Genomic DNA, 21,317 nt, shown 5'->3' on the forward strand with positions numbered 1-21,317 from the left:
AGTCGCAATATATTTAGAAATCTTAGTTTAGTCAACAGAATGTGTGCAAATGATTTGACCAAAAAACAGTGACTTATATCCCACCCTTAAATACCAGGATAATCTTAATTTAATGATGCTACTTTGCTTCCGTCGTGCAGATATTGTCTAATTCTGATCATTCTTCTTTAAATCAGGGCTGATAAAAATAACAAAAAAATTTTTTTAATTGTTCTGGCAAACACAATCATCTCAAAGCCATCAAGGTCAAATGATGCTGACTGACAAGAAAACCCTGACTGTAAAGTAATTTGTTTTTTAAAAGCAGGATTAAGACGCTATTACTAAATTAGAATACCCAGTAAAACCAGTTTACTGACACCCATTTAGTAATTGGCCACTAAGTTTCACCAACTGCCTGCAATTCCCCACGCTGAGCCCTTGGGGGTCATAGAGCAAGATGAAAGACTTCGCTGTGGAGTCAATCACATATAGATGAAACAGCCGAAAATAAACTGAAACTGGTAGCTGCTTTGATGTGACAGTACTTTCAGCATGCATAAATTATTCAGTGTCTGTCAAGCACAAATTTTCCAACAGATATTCCCTCATATAAAGAGACTTCACAGAGGCTGCAATAGCTGGCCTGGTGTTGCTTTAAAGGCAGATGATGATAAATGAGTTGTGATCTGTCGCGTGTCGTGTGATCCATCCTCATGTTTACTGTGTGATGATCAACCATTAGCAAGTGGGTGCTCCCAACAAAAGCAATAACAGGCAGGATGCCCCCCCCCATTCTTCACATGGTCCTATAGTATTATACTCAGGAGTAATGAAGAAATCCCACAGTGGGGAAAAGCATAATTATGCGTTGTGATTTGGGTGGCTATAGGCGACCTCTGGGAATGTATAGACTGGCAAGGGAACGCACACGAAGCTATTAGGAGAATACACAGCCCCATACGGATCAAATTAAACATTAAAGTATACATTTGCATGCAAGGAGCCCACAGGGATGCAGAGTCAGAGTCAGAATAGAGTTTTAATGCATAATTAGAACCTCCAGAGGTAGAGAGGAGTGGGGCTTAATCATCTTCCAGTTAACATCAGACATTTCATCACGATGCTCCGTTGTTATGGTTGACTGAGTACCGACATCCCGGAGAAGACGCATTGCTCCAAGAGGATGATCTAACTTCTAATTCATGACTGTGCAGCCCGTCTTGAGCGTATCCTAAGGACAGATGTGGTCTTTAAGATGATGTAAAAATGATTAGAACGAGTCTGAGTTGTGCAGCGACTGTTGTTGTTTTTTCTAAATGCTTTATTTGGTTTAAAGGCATTTTTTCAAACTCTGAAAAAGAGTTGACATTGATCTAAGGAAAATACTTAATGATTTAACCACCAGAAGCATCTCTGTGTGATTCGATAGGCATCAACTTATTCAAGCTAACAAACAACCCTGTCATGAATCATATATGCAGCTTAAGCATGCACAGTATTCTCGCCCTGATTGTTTTTTTTTCAGGTTGAATCAGGCCTCATACCCTCCCTCTACACCCCGTACTTATGTCTCCTTACTCCCCAAACTGATTAGATACCACAACCGAACACACAAGTCAGTGCAGCCTTATTCACACAACTACAAATACACGTTAACACACGCTCACACACAGATGGCGCACACTGAAGACACCATTTGGAGTGGTCACCGTGGTGTTTCCCCTCAAGCCCAGCTCTGGCCTAATTCTGAATAACCGCTCATCTTCAGTCATGTGACCCAAAGCATTCTCGATAACGCAGAGAGAGCATGGCGGCGCACAGCAGGGCCCGTGCGGTTCATTGAATTTGTCTTGATTTTGCTTTATAATGCAACACAATGGCTACACTCTGAGGGCTTGAGTTTAGTCTTTTTTTTTTTTTTTTTTACCGTCATTACTTGATAGCAAAGCTTATCATTAACTAAAGTAGTGGGAAGCCACATCAAGCAGACCTGTGGTTTCTCTATTAGCTCAGCATCAGTACAGCATGGGAGAGTTTCCCCACAGTCTATTATTGTGGAGCTGATGAATGTGTTGCTGAAACCACATAAGGTCATGTGAAAATCGTGTGTTAATTGTTGGACACTGTTAAGCTTTTGTTAAGCTTTTCAACATGTTTGAACAAGCAAACACTTGATCCTCTTAAAAAAAAAGACATAAAATAGACATTTTCTTTTGACATCTTTGGAAAAAACCTGAATCCGTCACATAGAAAAAGCGTTTATCACACCATCAGATCTATACGTTTTTAATCAGGAGTTCTACATTAGGTGCCAATGATTAGAACCTCATGACATGAACTGACAGGTATAACCCATCTTACATCTAAGACCAGGTGTTTTCTTTGTTATTGAAGTATAAGGTGTCATCGTGCCAAGGTCTAATCAGCTCTCAGAGACAAAAGAGTATTTAAAATAAACTGATCCACTGGAAGGAAAATCATCAAGTTACACAGATTTCAAATGACTGTCAATTTTTCTCAAACTATCAATCCCAGAAAATTCTGCCATAACCTGACCACTTGATGCAAAACGAGCTCTCCAAAAACCCCCAGAAAATCAGCACAGGAACTATAAGCAACAATTTGATTGCACAGCTGCAAGGCAGAAAACGCCAAAAAATTACAAAAAAATTAGTGTACCAGTGAATACACAGGCAAAGACCAGATGTTTAGAAATGATGAGTTATCTGGCCACAGTAACAGAAGGCACACAGAAAACACACCAAGCAATGGCCCAAAAAGAAGAAATTGAGCTCTACTGAACGGCCTTGTCAAAGCCCAGATTTGAATGTCATTGGAAGGTTGTGTGGGAATATGAAACAGGGGATACAAAAAATGTCCCTAAGCCATTGTCAGACACTGGTGATTAACTAACACCTACAAGAAGTTATTTCTGCTAAAGGGGGCAATACTAGCTTCTGGGGCCAAGAGTCTACTTAATTTTTCCATGGATTAATATTACAGCTACTGATGTTTTTTGCTTTCTAACAATTGATCGAAAAAGGAAGAAGGCCATCTTTTAGCAGTAGGCAGAACCACACAGGAAGAGGAGCAAACAGATGGAACTGGAGGAGCTGTATACATTGAGCTGTGTGTCATTGCCTATAGACAGACAGCTTAAGAGTGAGCCATCGGTCCTCTACTAAAAAATTAAATGAATATTTTAACATAACGCATTTTTTAAAAATGTAAATACATTCCATTTAAAGCCGCACCAATCAATAACACAGCTGTCATCAGCCTCATTTCCATACAGCAGGCAGCTGTTTTCAATAAAACATTCCTCTACAGTAGCTGCCCAGCTCCAGTGCCAAACAGACACATTTAGGAACTACTTATTAAACTTTGTGAAGTAGCAGCTATAAGCCAGATTTTCTGACTATTTTAAAAGGTGACATCACTGTATGACTTCCATCCATCCATCCATCCATCCATTATCTATACACTGCTTAATCCTCACTAGGGTCATGGGGGGCTGGAGTCTATCCCAGCTGACTGAGGCCGAAGGCAGGGGACACCCTGGACAGGTCACCAGTCTATCACAGGGCTACACTTAGAGACAGACAACCAACTGCACTCACATTCACACCTACAGACAATTTAGAATCACCAATTAACCTCAACATGTTTTTGGACTGTGTGGGAGGAAGCCAGAGAACCAGGAGAGAACCCACGCTGCACGGGGAGAACATGCAAACTCCACGCAGAAAGATCCCGGGTATCCTCACCGGGATGCAAACCAGCGACCTTCTTGCTGCGAGGCAACGGTGCTAACCACCACTTCACCTTGCAGCCCACTGTATGACTTTGTTGTGTTAAATTCTCGCTCTAGTTTTTGATTAAACATCAAAAAACTATCAAAATCTATATTTAGAAGTTATTTTTTCCATTAAAATAATCCCTTCTTGCCTTAAAATGGTTTAGATGTAATATTGCAGAATGTGCAGATCTTTAAAGTACCCAACTCTGTCTCTACTCACCCCTCTGTTGCTCGCTGCAGCTCCAGCACACCAGCTCACCCTCTGCTCAAATATTGCTAAAGAACTCTACACTACCCAATAATACGTCAGAATATTGAAGTACTTCAGTCTTACATGTTTGAACCAGAAAACAATTGTTGAGAAGACAATCATCAAAGAGCTACACCCCCAAGTTAACAGGCGTGGCTCCTTAAGTGTGTTACATACAAAACCCTGATTGTCTGAATCCATGTTTTTCAGACATCAGTACACAACACTGATAAGGCAGATATGCTCAGTCGTGACGATATATATTCAAAATTACTTATATGTTGGAATATTCTGCAGCAATGCTTACTGCTAATGTTCAGTGCCAGTGCAGCCAGTAATAAGGCCAGTGTGAATAGTGTGGCACTTTCAACTTTCCATCTGTAATAAGGTGCATCAGTCTCCAGAGATGTCACTGTGCAAATCAACTGAATGCAAAATCTTATTTGCTGTGCACATACGTTCCTAGAAAGTGTCTGTTATATACCGTGGTATGAGAGGAGGTCACATGAGTTGAATCCTCACTTAACTTAAACAATTAAACAAAAAGAATCATAAGCCTCTCAAATGTGTTGCGCTTTGTGCAGCTATTGTTTGGGATTATATTGCGCTGGACAAGTTTTTCTGTTATTAAGTCCCACTATCTGTGTCACTTTCCTACACAAAGAGCATTGTAAGACAAGACAAAATCCTGATTCCTGCTTCCAATGTCACTTTACACTCTGCAATCACAAGGGATTCCTGGCCACATGCTGCCAGTGTCCTGCAGAAAATAGATTTGCCCACCAGAGTTCTTATTACTCCTTAAGCCCTGGCACAGCCTGGGGTTACACCATCCTGCCTGACAGGAAGAGGAGGCGAGAGAGAGGGGGAGAGAGAGAGAGAACGAAAGACGACAGCAGCAAGACATGTAGACAAGCGAACAGAGGCAGGGAGAAAGGAGAGGAAGATGTAAAAGGGAGTATGGAAAAGGATGGAGGAGCTATATATATATCTTTTTTTTTTCTTTTTTCCAGGCCAGATTATAAAGATCTTTTGTTCTTTCCACTTTGTGCTCTAGCAGTTTTAGGTCACATGGAAATTACCTTCCCCTTCTTTTTCCTGATAAACTCTTCTTGTGGGTAACTTTGTGAATGCACGAATCGTTCTTCTCTAAACCCACTCTGCTTATTAGCTAAACTAGCATTAACAAACTGTAAACACACTTACACGCAGACGCACACAGGAGAACTATGATCTCCTGAGGGAAGACCGCAAAGCATGTAAGTCTATTTCAGGACATCAACTGTTTCGCCCCCCCCTCCACCTTAACCTCCTTTGACCAGGAACTCTGCCTCTGGAAAACACAGGCAGAGAAGGTACAACTCATTTGTTCTCAAGGGCAGCGGAGTATGTTGATGATGACGTTCTAAAAATAGTCACTAAACACCTTCAGTCAGTCAGCAGGAGCCGGGCCTTCGTTAGCCTGCACATGACCTTGTCGAACCGCAGGAGCAACAACGAGGTTGCCCTCCGGAGGAAACAATAACAACACACTGCGCTGCCGATTTGACTAATGCTCACAATCACAGTGCAACACGCACCACGTCTGAGTCATTCTTCACATCTCAGAAATGTCTTCCTGCTCGAGTAAGCTCACAGGCATCTCGGATTGTTACAGATCCTCATATTTTAGTATTCAAGTTGCTGCATGCAATCAGACAGATGAATACAGATGTGTTGTGGACAGTAAGGTAACATCTGGTTTACAGGCAGCATTTCTCAAGAAGGTAGCGCATGTACGTGCAAGGAACACAGCAGGGAGGGGGTCTGTGAAGCTGAAAGAAGGCCAGATTTGCACTTAAATGATTGATTTGGGTCAAGGCACCATTACTAAAATAAGAAATACTTTAGTACCTACAAGGGCAATGGACAAATAAAACCTCTCCAGGGAAGTTAAAAATAGATAACTCAATTTTTTCATGTGAATGCAAATGACTTGCATCCAGCTTCAGGCATTTCCTCTACAAAGACTTTATTTATTTTAGTCTAAAGCATTATGTGAATGAAAATAGCACATCACCAAAAGAGACCATCGTTTTGTACAATGCAATAAAGTGAACAGAGTAAAAAAAAGGACATCTTGAAATGAGCACGACAAGGTGAAAAAGAAACCACACCACTGCAAGAGAGAAATGGGAAATAAGTGTATGGATATTTTGTTCCAATAACCGCTGTTACAGAACAATGGCCATACGACATGCATCACATCACTCCTCTCTTGAACACAAACTAATTAAGAGATAAAAAGCTGTGGTTATGCAAAAAGAGAAAGTCCTTATCAGCACTCTGATTAACACTGTCAAGCAAAAGAAGCTGGTGGTGGTGGTAGGTGCTATTCAGTTTAATTCCAGGTCATTTAATCAAAATGCACTACAAAATGCAAAAACAAATGTTTTAATCAAGTAATTACAACAGCCCACCTAATCCCCTCATACAGAAAAGAAATGTACCCCCCAGATTTACAGACGCAGTCGAATAATTTACTCAACAGAAAAAATATTGCTTTGATTTTAATTTGTATCTAAATGTGATAATTTCATTTTTAAGCGAGCTTTTGAGTTCATGACAGAATAGAGACGGTACAAGTTATGGTAAATAATCTGAAATTGAACATGGACGGTTAAAATATATATATTTTGTGTGTTGAGAATGTTTTCACGCAAACATCTTTGGTGTGAAAGCTGTTGACGTCTCTGTCTGCGATGCTGTCGTTCATTCAATCTGGTTGTCTCTGTTGCCATGACGTAGGTCTCGTGTCATGTCAGACCTGTCGCTCAGTTACTTTTACCTGCATTACCTGTCTGTCATTCAGAATGGTAACAGCTGAACTCTTGGCCTGCTTTAAACCTGTGTGGTTCATTTGTGAAAGTGCAAATTTAACCAATTAAACAATATTGAGATTATACAATTGAGGCTAAGCTACTAATAAATGTGCATTATCCACGTGCTAATCATGTTACCAAAGCAATTTATGATCAATATAATTATGCAAAATAAATTAATTACTATAGCCAAAATGGCATGTTGTCATATTGTGTTGAGATATTGTTAGAAATTCATTCAGGAAAATTTAGTCATTTTTATAAAATGACGTTGCCTATTTCACACCTTAAAAGAGTTGACGAAGGCATTTCACTTTCATCTGAGCGGCATTAAGTTAACTGAATGTTTTGAAGTGGCTCTCGCTGTTCTCATGCTGTTGTCTAAAAACAGCCCTTCGCACAGCATTGTAGGATATTGGAATAAAAAAAAAAAATCTCTTTGTTTACCAAAGTCACCATGGCGATACAAAGAGATCATTTGCAACAACAAGTTGCCATGGTAACTAAGCAAAGAGGTAAACAACTTTCACAGTGGCTTTGCTAATTGTGTCGCCGGTAATTTCTTTTATCAGCTGTGTTTTATGCACTGCATCAGAAGTTAACTTCACCCTTATTAGAATTACATTTAAGGCTAACATGACATACCTTTACATCAATGTATAGCTTCATCATGCGGGCAAGACTCTTACGGTTGTTCTTAGCAATGTTCTCAGGTCATGCTCAGATATCAAAAGCAATTAAAAGACTTAATTTTTGCAGTCTGCAGAGAGAAGCATCATGATAATAAAACAGAGCTGTGATGATTTATAACACTCACTGAAGCTTATTATCTCTGATTATAATGTTGACATTTCATATCCTCTCTTTTAATTCAGCACTGATGATAACTTAATCCTTCAGAAAAATGAGGGTAAAAGTAATAAAAATGTGATTCGGTCCTAAGCAGGACCAATTTTAGAAATTGGCTTGAAAATTTGATTTTGAAATGAATCATTTCTTCCTGCTGCAGCTTGTGGATTAAATCTGAAGCTGCTTGGGTGTCAACTATGAATTAAGTCTTCTCATGATTACACAGTCTTCTCTGATCCATGCGGAGAATCAGGTATTCCATCCAGACGCAGCAGCCAGGTACTGGCAACATCCGAAGAGGGAGAGGTCCTTTTATAGGCTCCCCTTCATCGCCAGAAAGTCTGCCAAGCTTGTCTCACGGCTCAGCCATATTTCTCACCTTACCCCATTAATTAGTCATCAGCCACTGTTTCTTTTTCGGTGCCGACATTGATCGCACACTAATGATAGAGTTACAGGCACAAGACGCGGCTTATGACGCGTCGTAGACAGGGACAAAATCGCGTTCGGGAGTCGGTGCAAACTTGTGCCCTTCTGCAAGTTAACGTGACTGTGCAAGTGTGTGCACGCTAAAGTCTGTATGTGTGACATGGAGGGATCGAGAGAGGAGCGAAATAGAAACAGAAGTGGAGCAGGAACAAGGGCATCCCTTTAAGAGCAGCCTGCAGAGACTTTGTCCTACATTCCTCTTTGTTTCATGGGAGCACAGAGGAGGAAAAAGAAGGGATGAAGGATGAGGGATGAGCCAAGGTATTAAAGCAGATTCGGATGTGGGCGGGAGAGGACGCAGTATCCTCCCATTGAAAACATCACCAAAATAGCATCAGTTTGGCAAGTGAAGTCTGCTGCGGAGGAATAGAAAAGGCAGTGTCTTATCATGCATTATTATGTGCTCTGTGGTAAACAACCACTTTGTGAAAACAAACAGATGGACAGTGAAGTTACATATTCATTCCCATTCATTCAAAAAAACAGTCCTCTTAATAACAACATGGATGCCAACTCAGTGACTAATCTCTGTCCTCAACACTAAGGGCGTCTAATTAACAATTCCCTTCTTTCTAACTTTGTCTACCTGCTTCAATAGAAAGATTTTTCTGTGGATCTTTGCTGCACAATATTGGCCAGTGGAACTCCTGCCAGGAAAACCCCACCTGCAGAAAGGTAGAGAGAAAACAGCCCCTGGGAGACTGGTGCCTGGCCTCCAGAAAGTTACAGTTTCTTCAGCATTTTACCCGGTGTGTGTGTGTGTATATATATATATATATATACGTGTGTGAGTGTCCTTGCCCCAAGGGGCTGCCCTGCATCACTAAAGTAGATATAAAAGCCCATCGTGCAGCAGCAGCCTCCCGAGGTCCAACCCACATGCACTTATTCCACCACATGTCTCTTTTCACTGCTACCACAGGGACTGAACCGTAATATTTCCCATTACTGTAGCCTTTTTCACAGACAATTTCAGAATAACGTTCGCTCCATCCGATGGCCAAAACGGAAGATTGAAAGAGAAGAAAGAAAGCCATTAAGCCTGAATAGTAAATGAGTCTGTACCATAAGACTCTCACTATTTAGTGGAGTAATTGCTACCATGAAAAGGATGACCTATAAATCAGTGCTCATTGATTCCCCAGTCATTAACATTTAGTGACAAGGAAGCTGGATGGAGAGAAGGTCATCTGTAGAGCATTTTTAGCATGTGAGAGAGTTACGTGCAGTATCTGCCCCTCCTGTCAAACGACAAGAACCATATGCTACATGGCTTCACCAAGTTTTATTGAGGGACTGTACAAAACTTAAGGTGGGTCACTAACAAACGGACAGGGTTCTGGATCTTCCCCATTCCCATACTGTCCTCTTGTCCACATAGAACATCAAAGACTTAATGTTGACACCCCTGCTTGCTTACATTTTGGCACTGTCCCCTTTTAAAATACTCTCCTCTGACACAAAATCTGAATGCTAATATCTCTAACATAAATAAAATTTAACTTCATTGAGCTTCTTCAACATCCTCCTTTGTTCCCAGCTGTTAGGGGAGTGGACCATGTATGACCGCTGCATGGTGTGCATCCCCTTGCACAGATGAAGCAGTAGTCCACTGGTTTCCTCAGTGACATTGTAGCATGACCCTGCCATCCGGTGCAGGGCAGCCAGGTGTTCATCATCTTCCATGTTGCTGTCAGTGCTTTACCGGATGCATACTCAGGGTAAGCATTAAATCTGAGCAGCCTGAGGAGCAGTCTTTGGCATCTGATTTGCACTGTATCCAAGTCTATGGGACTGATTACAGGAACCAGTAGTTTCAGTTATCACCTGGAACCGATCCATGCCCCTCAAGTATTTGTAAGTGTTTGCATGCCTGTTATCTGCAATGCACCCCTACATCTGCTCTATGCCTACGAGTTTTCTTGAGCAGATAGCTGACAGCTGACACTGCTGTTGGTCTGTTTGGGTCACAATTAGCAAGTACTGGGCTTTTCATCAGATCCCTCTTCAGACTATGGAAGACTCTTCCTTGAGGCTGCAACAGCTTTGTCCAAGCATACCAGGTCTTAAGGACATCTTAGAGAGTCTCCCCACTGTTTGTAAGGAGGGCAACACACATAGCTGATCATTCATAGTGCTTGTTTTAGCTCTTTTACACCTACTAGTGTTGGAAGTCCAGATATTTCTTTGACCTTCTCTGTGTATGGTTGCACATCTCTGTCACAGACCACATGTCCAAAGAAGTATAACTGCCGTCAAAGTGACATTTGTCCTTGTTTAAGTTCAGTTTGGCCCCATCCTTTCCAGAACTTGCTCTCGGCACACACCACGAAACTGCATGATGGAGCCATGGAAGATGATGTCATCCATGTAGACGTCCACCCCATCAAGGCCCATCAGTATCTCCTGCACTTTCCTTTGAAATATTTCCTGTGCAATACCAATGCCAAAAGGCAGATGATTAAAACAGTACCTGCCAAATGGGATTATGACTGTTGTCAGCAGGCTGCTCTCTCAGTGCAGAGGGATCTGCCAGAACTCACTGGATAGAGGAGAAGATTTTAGCCTCTGCTAATTATGCCAAAACTTCCTTTCTGACGAGGAGCTTGTAAAGTTTCTTTTTGACCTTCTTGTTCACTTTTTTTCCATATCCATACTGGTGTGCACCTTGAACTCGAAATTTACCACCAACATCACGGACTAAAAGAGTCAGTTGAGTGGGCAACCTTCTCAATCACTTCAAGGGTCTTCATACTACAAAGTTCACCATTGTATACATCCAGAAGAGAGAAGGTATTTGACTAACCTGACAGTCCGTGTCTCTGGATCTGAATCAACTGCCACATAATAAAATGATCCTTTCGCATTTGTTGCTTCTTTAACTTACATGACTGATTTTTAATGTCACAAGCATTGCCATTGCCACCTCTTGTTGCATCTCCTGTATACTGAACCTTTGGCTGGACAACTTAACTTTTATTCACGCTACGTCTTTCCACATCTAGTACATCACCATTCACTGGCGTTTATCTGCTATATTTCATTGGCTTTGTGAATCTACCATGTTGTCCCCCATTAATTCTTGGTTTGTCTGTCACTGTTCCATGCTGCCGTTCATGTTGACCAATCTCTTGGAGGTTGCGTCAAGGCTTCCCCTGCTGGCTCATTTGTTGTGTTTCCTCCTCGACCTGTCTGACTATTTGAATGGCCACATTCGGCCTGAGGTCTTTCGTGAGCTGCAGTTTCTATTAGACCTATCAATCATGAAATCCCACAAGTCTTTCCCTCTAAATTCACACTTTTTCGCAACCTCATATAATGCTTGTAGGAACTTCTCAGCTTTCTCATCTGGTCTCTGCGTCAGTTGGTTGAACTGGGCTCTCTTATGTTTGATGTCTTTTGTGGTACAAAGTATGTGTCAAAGTTTTTCAAGATGTCAAAGTAGCTTTCTCTATCTTGTAGTGAATGTGAACAGCCCTATATCACACAGCACACGTTACTGTGCTCACTCAGACTTCTTCGTCCTTCTCATTCAGCGTTGTTGCCATGCAGTAGCGCAGGAAATGCTACTTTCACATCAACCATCCCCCTGGCATGTCAAAGCTGAAGTACTCAGACGATTTCTACTCTCTTCACAGGTTTCTTCTCTGTTCTAACCATTTCTGACATCACATCAAATTACATGAGCCGTAATGTCCATGGTTTTCAAGGTTCGATTTATGAACTGAACAGAACATGAGGTGGGTTGCTAAAAGACAAGCAGAGCTTGCCCGATCCTCTTTGTTTATGCCATTCAGTCACCACGGTTACCCACACAGATCTATGACTGAAGCTATACGCCCTAACTTGCCTAAATCCTTGACAGCTTTTACATCAGATCTGCATGCATATGCAACACTACTCGTGAGATGGTAATCAGAGGAATCGAGTGTGTCAATATTTGTGTTCTTGCCGGAGTGTTCTTAGATTGAATGGGCTTAAACAAATGCAACAACATGTAATGTTGACGCAACATGTCATTTGCATAGTGATAATGGGTAACCAATTGCCCTTGATGGCCAATATGAAACATCTTGGATGGTTTTGAGATTGGCAGCTTTACAAAGGATTTGCTGTTAAACGCTACACCAAATAGATTGCAGCTGAGACAAAAACATCATTCTGAGCAGACAACTGAAAAAGACTTAGCATCAAGTCAACTTCCTGACATCTAACAAATGGTACATAAGAGGATTCAGCTGCTGTAGTGAAAGTATTGCTGTAACACAAGTCTGGCTCTGTTCAGGATGACAAAAACCCTCAAGAGTCGGCTGAACCTGCTCTGGGTTGATCAGAAGCCCCCCGAGACGACGTGCACACTCACGTGACAAGCTTGAGCTTATCACGATGATGAGGGTGGAGAGGGTCTTAGCTTAATGGGAGCACAAAGAGATGAGGGCAATACCTCAGGGAAGCCGCTTTACACGAAAATACACACAAGTAGGCACTGTAACACACTACATGTAATGAGGACATTTCTACAACTCTGCAGTGAAACCAACAGGTTTTTAAAACTGCAATTCCCCTTTTTAACTTGCAGTTGGTTGTGACATGATACCTTTCTGCAAATGCTATGTTTTCAACCTTCCTTCTTTGCTGCCTAACAGCTTGTCAATGTTTCTTTGTCAAGGAGGACAGCTGAAGTGTGAGGTTAGCCTGACACCTGTTGATCATGTCAAAATCCTTTTAGACCTAATCTTAAGACATCTTTCGCATACGCTTTATGAACTCCTGATGAGCACAATGTAGTGCAGCATGTGGTACAATATTCAATACCCTCCAATAAGGTAGTTTTTGCTTTACTATCAGTAACATTTCAAATGTAACAACAAGGCCAAGCTCTTCATGGCATATTTGAGGCCTAATTTCATCATAACTGCAATAGGTGCTTGTTTACTGTATTCAACCAATCCTCTATGGCTCTCTCTATGTTGTTCTTTTAAGCTTTCCATGATTCGTTATTGATTATTGATCATTAGCAGAGCCACTAATTGATGTAAGCAAATTAATCACTAGTAACCACCTGCATAATAAAGGAGACTATAAACTTCTACAAAATGCAAATTTGTGTCTTAATCTTTTCCAAAACAAAAGCCAGAGGCAGAGGAGAAAACGAAAAGGGGCAACAGCAGAATATGTAAGCGAAACCAAGACGTGGAGGAGAAAGCAAAGGTTTTTATCCTGAGGTACAAATGGGTAAGTAGATTCATGCCAGGAATAATTTCCCACTGCTGCTAAGAGATAAGACTGAACAAGTTGGATCACATTTTAGATTCACTTCCTTTGAGAATTTTACATCGCTCTTCCTGTTTTAGACTCTCGGTTCCATCAGGGATATAATTTCATGGTTAACAGATATCGTACTAAAGCGCACAACAAACTGCAAAAGCTATCCATTATTTAACGATAACATTCTGCACAACCGCCAGAGAAAGAATGAACGCCGTGACAAAGTACCACACAGTATCATATGTATGGTCTATATGTTATGGTCCCCTTTTACGATCAACACTCCATTACCCCAGGCAATGCAGTAAATATTTGAGGCTTTATTTTGGTAAATCAATGGTGCATGAAATAAAGTGCAGTCAAAGGCACATAGACCGACTGTGCAGGGCACTCTCACACAGTTTTAGTTATTTCATTGTCAAAAGAATGGGCATCAACTTTCATATATTTGGAAACAATAAGTCATATCTCATAGCATGGTACACTAAATTCAATTATCCTGGAAAAACAACATATTTGACCGCTGTGTTTTGCTGTTTTTGTTATTTTTTTCCCAATGTGGAGACAAAGGCTGTCGAGGAATGGTGATCAGTACAGGGAGACAAAAAATTAAAAGCAGAAAACAAACATGGTAACCCCTATCATACATGTACAATAATATACGGTATATTAAGAATAATATAGTAGCTTTTGTGTGATTTGTAATGCCTCCCAAAATTGTTTTGTTGAAGAACAAACAACTGAATATTACGACTATACATACAGGAGCCTATTCCTACATCACACCAGAAATCACAGTGATTTAGTGAAATGTTAGCTGCTATATTGTTACCTGATATTATAGCATCCTGACTCTTTAGTCTGGCTATGGGACTCCCTGCCAACGCTAATAAGACAATCTCTCTACCAGAGAGAATATCAAAAATATACAACAAAAAAAATCCCAAACTATCCCTTCAAAGGTACAGCTTGAGTCTGGATGGTGAGAAAGTAGCTGCAATGGTTATCGGAGAGATGCCAGGCCTGCAAGCTGTCTCTGGGTGACTGCCAGCCAGGGATACGCATAAACCGACAATACCCACACTGCCGTACTCACACACAGAACAAGCTCCCCAACACATACAGTATCTGCCTATCTCTGTTACCATGGAAACTGACAGGCCTCCCATTGACAAATCTTCAGATGCAGATGTGAGTGCGTGCGTGCGCGTTTGCGTGTGTGTGTGTGTGTGTGTGTGTGTGTTTGCGTGTGTGTGTGTCCATACGGTATGTGTGTGCATCACTGCTTCAGAGTGCTTGTGGAGGTGTGAATATGTGCATTTGCATTTCAGAGATTGCGGTGTGTGGAGATGAGTAAGAACGCATGTGCACCTATCATTCAGATACAGTATGCAGGCTAATATAAATGCATGCAACAATACACGCAAACTTTATTTTATCATATTTTGTCATCAGTGTAGCTGCTGGAGCATGAGTGAAATTTCAGCAGATATGGTATAAAATTGATACTTACTCTGACGAGTCTATAAAGTATATTCCAAGGGCCCCAATGCTGAGCGCAAAGACTAACACCACCTGGGGAGAGAAAAATAGAAATTACTTTCATGCACAGAGCAAAGGTCCTTCAACTACACTTATTAATGCAACTCCATAGTCAACAAAGCGCTGTATTCAGCTGGGGTGGACACAATAGGCAACACTACTTACAGCATCTGTAATTAAACTGTGTCCTGCCTCCTGCAGGTTGCAGAATGGTAGACATTTTTAAAAAGCATGCGCTGAATAATGAATGCTACGCTCTCACGTCAGCAAATACAAGCCTATTGAATACTGGCAGTGTAAAGTCAAGGCAGCACAATCGCAGGAAACAAAGAAAGGACACGCATTTCTATGTTCAACTAATGAGAAGAGCAGCAGTAATGTATGTTTGAGGTGTTGAGAGGAAGTACTTAAAGCGGACCACAGTTATCAAGTGTTGACGTGCACTCATCAACTGCTACACTAAGAGTCAGTGCTTGCATTGTGTGAAACTGACCTGCTGGACTGTGGTCTGTATAATGTTTCAGTGGTTGTCTGTGACCACTGAGGTAAAGTAACATAAGGGACCTTGCAGACATAGACGCAATACCTGAACTGAGCATTTAAAGAAGTTATTTTATCCCACTGAGTTTGTTAACACATCAAGATTTGAAGGACTGTACTGCCATATTTGACAATAGCACGACATAAGAATGTATTACTGTATTACCATATATATCATAATGTGTCACCGCATCACAGGAAAATTACAGAATTAAGAGAAAAAGAGCTTAATCACTTGTAAAAAATAATACTATAGATAGCAAAATATAACATTGACACACAGAAAATTGTATTCAAATTTGGTACGGGAAAACTGAGGATCTTTTGGATATTAGTCCTTAGGAGGAAATATACGCTTCCTTTATTCCACACCGTTGAGAAAAAAAATGTCAAAACGTGCCACAATGATCCCCTCCAGCAAAATGTGTGCGCGGACATTTGATTTCACATCACCATGATCGCCACAGCCATCATAATCATCGTCCTCGCAACAGCTGACCAATGTAGCGATGCATAATAGTTCCTTCCCCGTGATCCTTTCTCCCATTCAGCCATCTCACAATAGAAGCCCACTGTCCCTGCTGATTGCACCATTCATTATTGATGATGGGAGCTTGATTACTTTCATGTGATGGTTCTTTGTATTGATCCAATGCATTGTGGCTGAGGTATTAAGTAAACACCCCCATCCCATTGCATTTTTAATAGTTTGCTGCTTGAGTGGAGGACGATGGCAATCCTGGTTTCGGAGTTGTCTGGGGAAGGAATAACCTTACAAGCCAAAGACATCAATGATGCTCCTCACAAAGGAAACAAGGAGAGGGCTCAAGCTGAAACTCTATGATAACATCATGCTTCCTGAGCACAAGGCTCTCCACTGGTCTGATTAGAGAATGCAGTAGCTGACAAAAGGGCATGATGTGATACACATACTTCCGTATTGTGGGTTTTTCCCAAGAGGTTGTTGTAGTGTGCTTGTTGCAAGCTAGTATTTTGCAGGTGCAAATGAACACCAAAGCCAAACCCAGCAAATACACACAAGAGCAGCTGAAGGTGTGAGAGGATACAACTAATTTACACCCTAGTCTGTTTACTGGCCTCAGAAAGTACAAATACATATGTGAGAAAAGTTGTATAAAGTCTACGGTGTCTCCTCGGGGAGATGCTGCAAAGTCTAACAAACAAGCTCAAGGGATACGTGCTGCTTTTCCTCAGTTTCTCCTTATAATGAGAAAGTTTCTTTTAGCCTCTGACCCTCATGCAGCTTCTTGGCATGTTTTGCTCCTTTCACTGTTTAACTCACCATGGGCTCATTTTCCACTACGATCTAAAGTCCTGCACCTCTAGGGAAATGGCATAACCATAGATAGAAGTAGGGAGAACTCAAAATGTCTGCTGTGCAGTATAACACAGGTAGAATGCCATAAATCACAAAAAAGACAAAAACAAAAGTTTAATCTATACACTGGCTGCAGTTCAGCCCAATTCAGCTAAAAAATCCTTGACTTTTTGTCACATGACTATCGGTTGCAGCTGAGTTACTAATGTCTTCATGATTGCACCGAGACATGCATACTTACTTAGTTTTCTACAGAATCAGTTTGGTGCACTTTTATGCAAATGAGTCGTGTAAAATAAGATAATTTGGGTAAAATATAAAAATTTTAAGCTTGGAATGTTTTAATTTTCCTGATAGAACCACATGTCACAGATGAGTAGTTCAAGGACCATCAGAAAGTTAAACATCTGACAATTCTTTCAGTTTTTACAGGTTCTACAAATAAATGGTGCAATTTTGGCGATTGTTTTTAAAGAAAGCATGCCTTACAAACCTGCCGGCGGGTTTTAAGATTCAGAGGGTTAAAAAACCTGAAAAATGATTCTCCAGAAATGCAGTAGTTACTACATGTGGTTGTGCGAGTACTGACTCAGAATCTGGGTGCTGACTGTCAGGAGGTGGTGGTAGATGTGTGTATAAATAGATACGCCGTTGGTATGTTAACACTGCTGACCAGCACTGAGCCATTGTCTGGTTATTTGCAATATCTGATACCAAATCCAAACATAATGATTGCATTGTGGCAAATGCAGGCACAAGGTTTTGAAAGGGAAGAAGAATACATAGAATAAAACACACAGTACCTCTGGTTCCACCACATCTGTTCTGATGCTTAAATCTGTCATTTGTACATTGCAAGTCTGACAAAACTGCAGGAGTGGAATGCTAAATTGCTGGCACATTATTTTTTTTCACACAACCTGAGTGGACATCTGTACATCTCAGGAAAAGTGACAACAAATGAAGAACGTCTTCCTCTGTTAAACTCAACAGTGTCAAGACCACTAACATGGAAACGTACATTAATATGAAATTACATATACAGGACATATAAATGTACACAGATTCTTCCTTGGAGCAAGCTGGTGCGTCTACTTATGGGGTAAAGTAAAGAAAAGGGAGGAAAAGACGACTGGAGAAAGGGATAGAGAGAAGTGTGGTTGAGCAGTGATTGGTTGCTGAAAAGCTGAGCGGTTAACGGTGAACGCCCAGTGATGAGCTGAAGAGATGAGAAGCGTCATCATTTTAAACTGACCCAGTTATTCAACTGTAAGAGCCAGTCAACCCCTACACCCCCAACCCAGCCGCCCACCCCGTTTCCCTCTCTCACTGTCTCTCCACACAACATCTACGACCTCAAACCCACAATCTACGAAGGACAGCCAACCGAGCAACCGCCACTGCACATCAAGACCAATGTAATAAACACTCGGGGGGGGAAACCTACAAGAATGGTAACGGCAGAGGGGCTTTCCCTCTGCCTCCAAATGAAAGTCAGAAATTAAATAGGGAAAAAAAACGAGAGACTGCATCCGTAATGGTTGTAAATGACTTGACAGAGCTGTTTATGTGCACATTTCATGATTCACATGTGATGAGTCGCATTTGCTCCCAACTGGAATATACCGGCATCATGTCACAGGAGCAGCATGCGGACATGATGTCTGTGTTTTCTCTTTAATAGCTGTGTAGGTTTTCATTGGTGTATCCCTTTCTATATTTGAAGTGCGAAGCTAAATCTGTCGGATGTTTTCCGAGGTGCACTTTAGCAGGCACACTGGCAGACTGGAAGTGTAAACAGGGCAGCGACAAATTGTGTGTGTGAACTTCAATGTGTGTGGGTTTCAGGTTCCAGCACCGCAAGCGGGCTAAAGGTGGTAGCTCTCACATGACACCAACCGGATTGTAAACACATAATAACATTAACTTACACATATAAACACACGTGCTAGTGCGACGCTCACGGTCGATCTGACGGTAGGAGGAATTTCAGGAGCTCATCTTTGGCTTGTCTGTGGAAGTGCCCTAAATCTGAGCCAAAATTTCACACACGACTTCCTTCTCCAACAGGGATCCTGTCTAATGACTTCCTCTGTCCCTTAAGTGCAGCCTGTGACAAGGGGACAGCAGAGTCTCACGGGCAGGTGATGTGGGCTGACAAGGCGCAGGATAATCGCTTCACATTAAGGCCGAGCACCCAGGTCAAGAGACTCAAAGCCAACTGTCGCCTCCATATTTCTGCTCAAACTAATCAAAATGGACGACAGGGTTTCACATTTCCAAGTCGAGAGAAGGCTGAGGACGAAAACAAAATTGGAATTTAATTTGAGTAAACAGTTTGCAGATCATAAGCAGATGGGAATATCTTGTTCTTGGCTATTTTCTGTGAACAAAACACCTGAAAACTCAAGCACTTAATCATGTTGATGCAAAAACAATATTTTTGTTTGTGTTCCCTCAAGCCCTCTAGTGGTAGCATTAATTATGACTATCCTCCATCTGGAGCAAATGAGGAAGTCAGGTGATATTATTGAAGAGACGGGTAGAAGGAATCTGGAGTGGGACTTAACCAAATGGTTATCACTGTTACCATGACGACCCTAACACAGCAGTAATTTTGGGTAGAAATTAGGATCTTTCCCAAAACCTACCCAAGACCTACTCAAAAATTAACTAGAAAATTGTCACATGATAATTTTTATTTTATTTTTATTTTTTTTCAGCAGTGACTTGGAACATACTGACTAATAAATGAATTCCTTGCAGCGCCGTCAGATCAGAAAACTCTAATGTGGTGGAGAAGTAGCCAGAATGTGTCATTCTGGAAAGCATTTACAAGAAATTCTGTTTCAAATCCTTTCAACTCAAGTGCAGTTATTTATAGGAAAATGAAATAATATGCACCTTAGCATATGCTGCAGATTCTCTGACACAGATTCTCTCTGCACAGTAAAGAAATCCTAAAGAATTTATCCTCCGTCTCCACCTGTGTAACTTCCACCTCTCACACTAGTAAACACACTGCACCAAAAAAAAAAGCCTTCCTTGGCAAGCTGCTTTGTAGGTGAGATCTACAGATTTGTTCTATTAGTCACCTCAGCTACTGAGGAGAGAGCAGCTGTCAAAGTCTTGTGTTGCACCTCTGATCAATAATGTGGTGCAACTGTGTGTGACTAGTATTATCCAAAGTACACAAGATCTTCAAAGTGCATTCCACTGTTGGTCTGCAGCAGATAAACAATATTTGAAGTCTAAAGCCCTTATTTCCTGTGCAAACATGAAATCCTATGTCGTTAAAGGAATATGATTTTTTTAATCCATTTTATTATTTGTGTAAACAAGCCCCACAAGTTTAAAATCAATTCATTAAAGCCTCACTGTTCAGATATTAACTCAAATGGTCAATGGAATACAGAAAAAAAAAACTTTATGCTATTTCAGTGGCTGCAAAACAAATTTAAAAGCCTACTTGTGCAAAATACAAATACACGCCTGGGGCTAATGAGGCAGCCCTGATGTGCTGATTTGTATAATATTGTTGCAAAGCTTCCAGAGGTCAACATCAAAGACAGGACAACAATATATTTGCAGATACAGCAGTTGGGAGAGAAATGAGAGAAACGCTGAGATGGAATATTTCTGCTTTTCTTTCTGTCAAACAGTGACACAAATACTTTCTAAGAATCCTGATGGGTTCCCCAAGATTACACGAGTGGGAATCCTCGGAGAGAAGTCAAGAATGCCCGTCAGTACTGTGTGGCATCAGGATAAGCTTGTTCATTAATCCGGCCTGGCTCGCTGGGTTAGCCAGAAAGAGGAGCTCCAAAATATCTGATTGATGCCACAGCCAGAAAGGATTTCAGAGGTCCACAGCCAGGGAAAGCTCTGGCCAAACCAGTGTACTGTTTCTGCTTTCCTATGGCTCTAATCCCCAAAACATATACAGTACACGTTTATAAAGGAGGCTTCAAGCAAACAAGGGGAGCTGCAGTCTGTAAATATTCATTCTATTCTATACAGGTTTCCTTGGAATAATTCATATGTCAGTGAATCAGAAAACAGATGTACCTCTATTGCTTACCCTCACTCATCAACTTGTCACAGTGTTTGCACTGCAGAGCAAACATTTGCATCCATTCTCAGCGTTTGCTTTCATAACAAACACTCCTACATTATCAGTCATTGGTCGATAGCGTCAATGCAAGGAAACAGAATCACATGTCGGTGCACAGGGTGAGAGTGCGAGCCTCTCACTGGGGGAATGTCAACAAATGAAACCTCCATTAAATTTTGATGGCATACATCCATACATCAGCACACATCGTGATCTCCCTTTTCCCTTGGCCTCAAGTGGCAGGGGGGCTCAAGACAGCTACGGAGATGTAGGTATGATCTGAC

General features: G+C 41.3%; 1 protein-coding gene across 1 annotated transcript in view; it reads right to left on the minus strand.

Annotated features, from left to right (window-relative positions):
- The window catches only part of kcnma1a (potassium large conductance calcium-activated channel, subfamily M, alpha member 1a), a 146,322-nt gene that overhangs the window by 63,544 nt on the left and 61,461 nt on the right, over positions 1–21,317 (minus strand). The window contains exon 3 of the mRNA XM_008278792.1: positions 15,012–15,073. Coding sequence (XP_008277014.1) covers positions 15,012–15,073 — 62 coding nt within the window. The remainder of the gene's footprint in view (positions 1–15,011; positions 15,074–21,317) is intronic.

This window comes from Stegastes partitus, unplaced genomic scaffold (assembly GCF_000690725.1).
Source record: "Stegastes partitus isolate 25-593 unplaced genomic scaffold, Stegastes_partitus-1.0.2 Scaffold133, whole genome shotgun sequence".
NCBI lineage: Eukaryota > Metazoa > Chordata > Actinopteri > Pomacentridae > Stegastes > Stegastes partitus.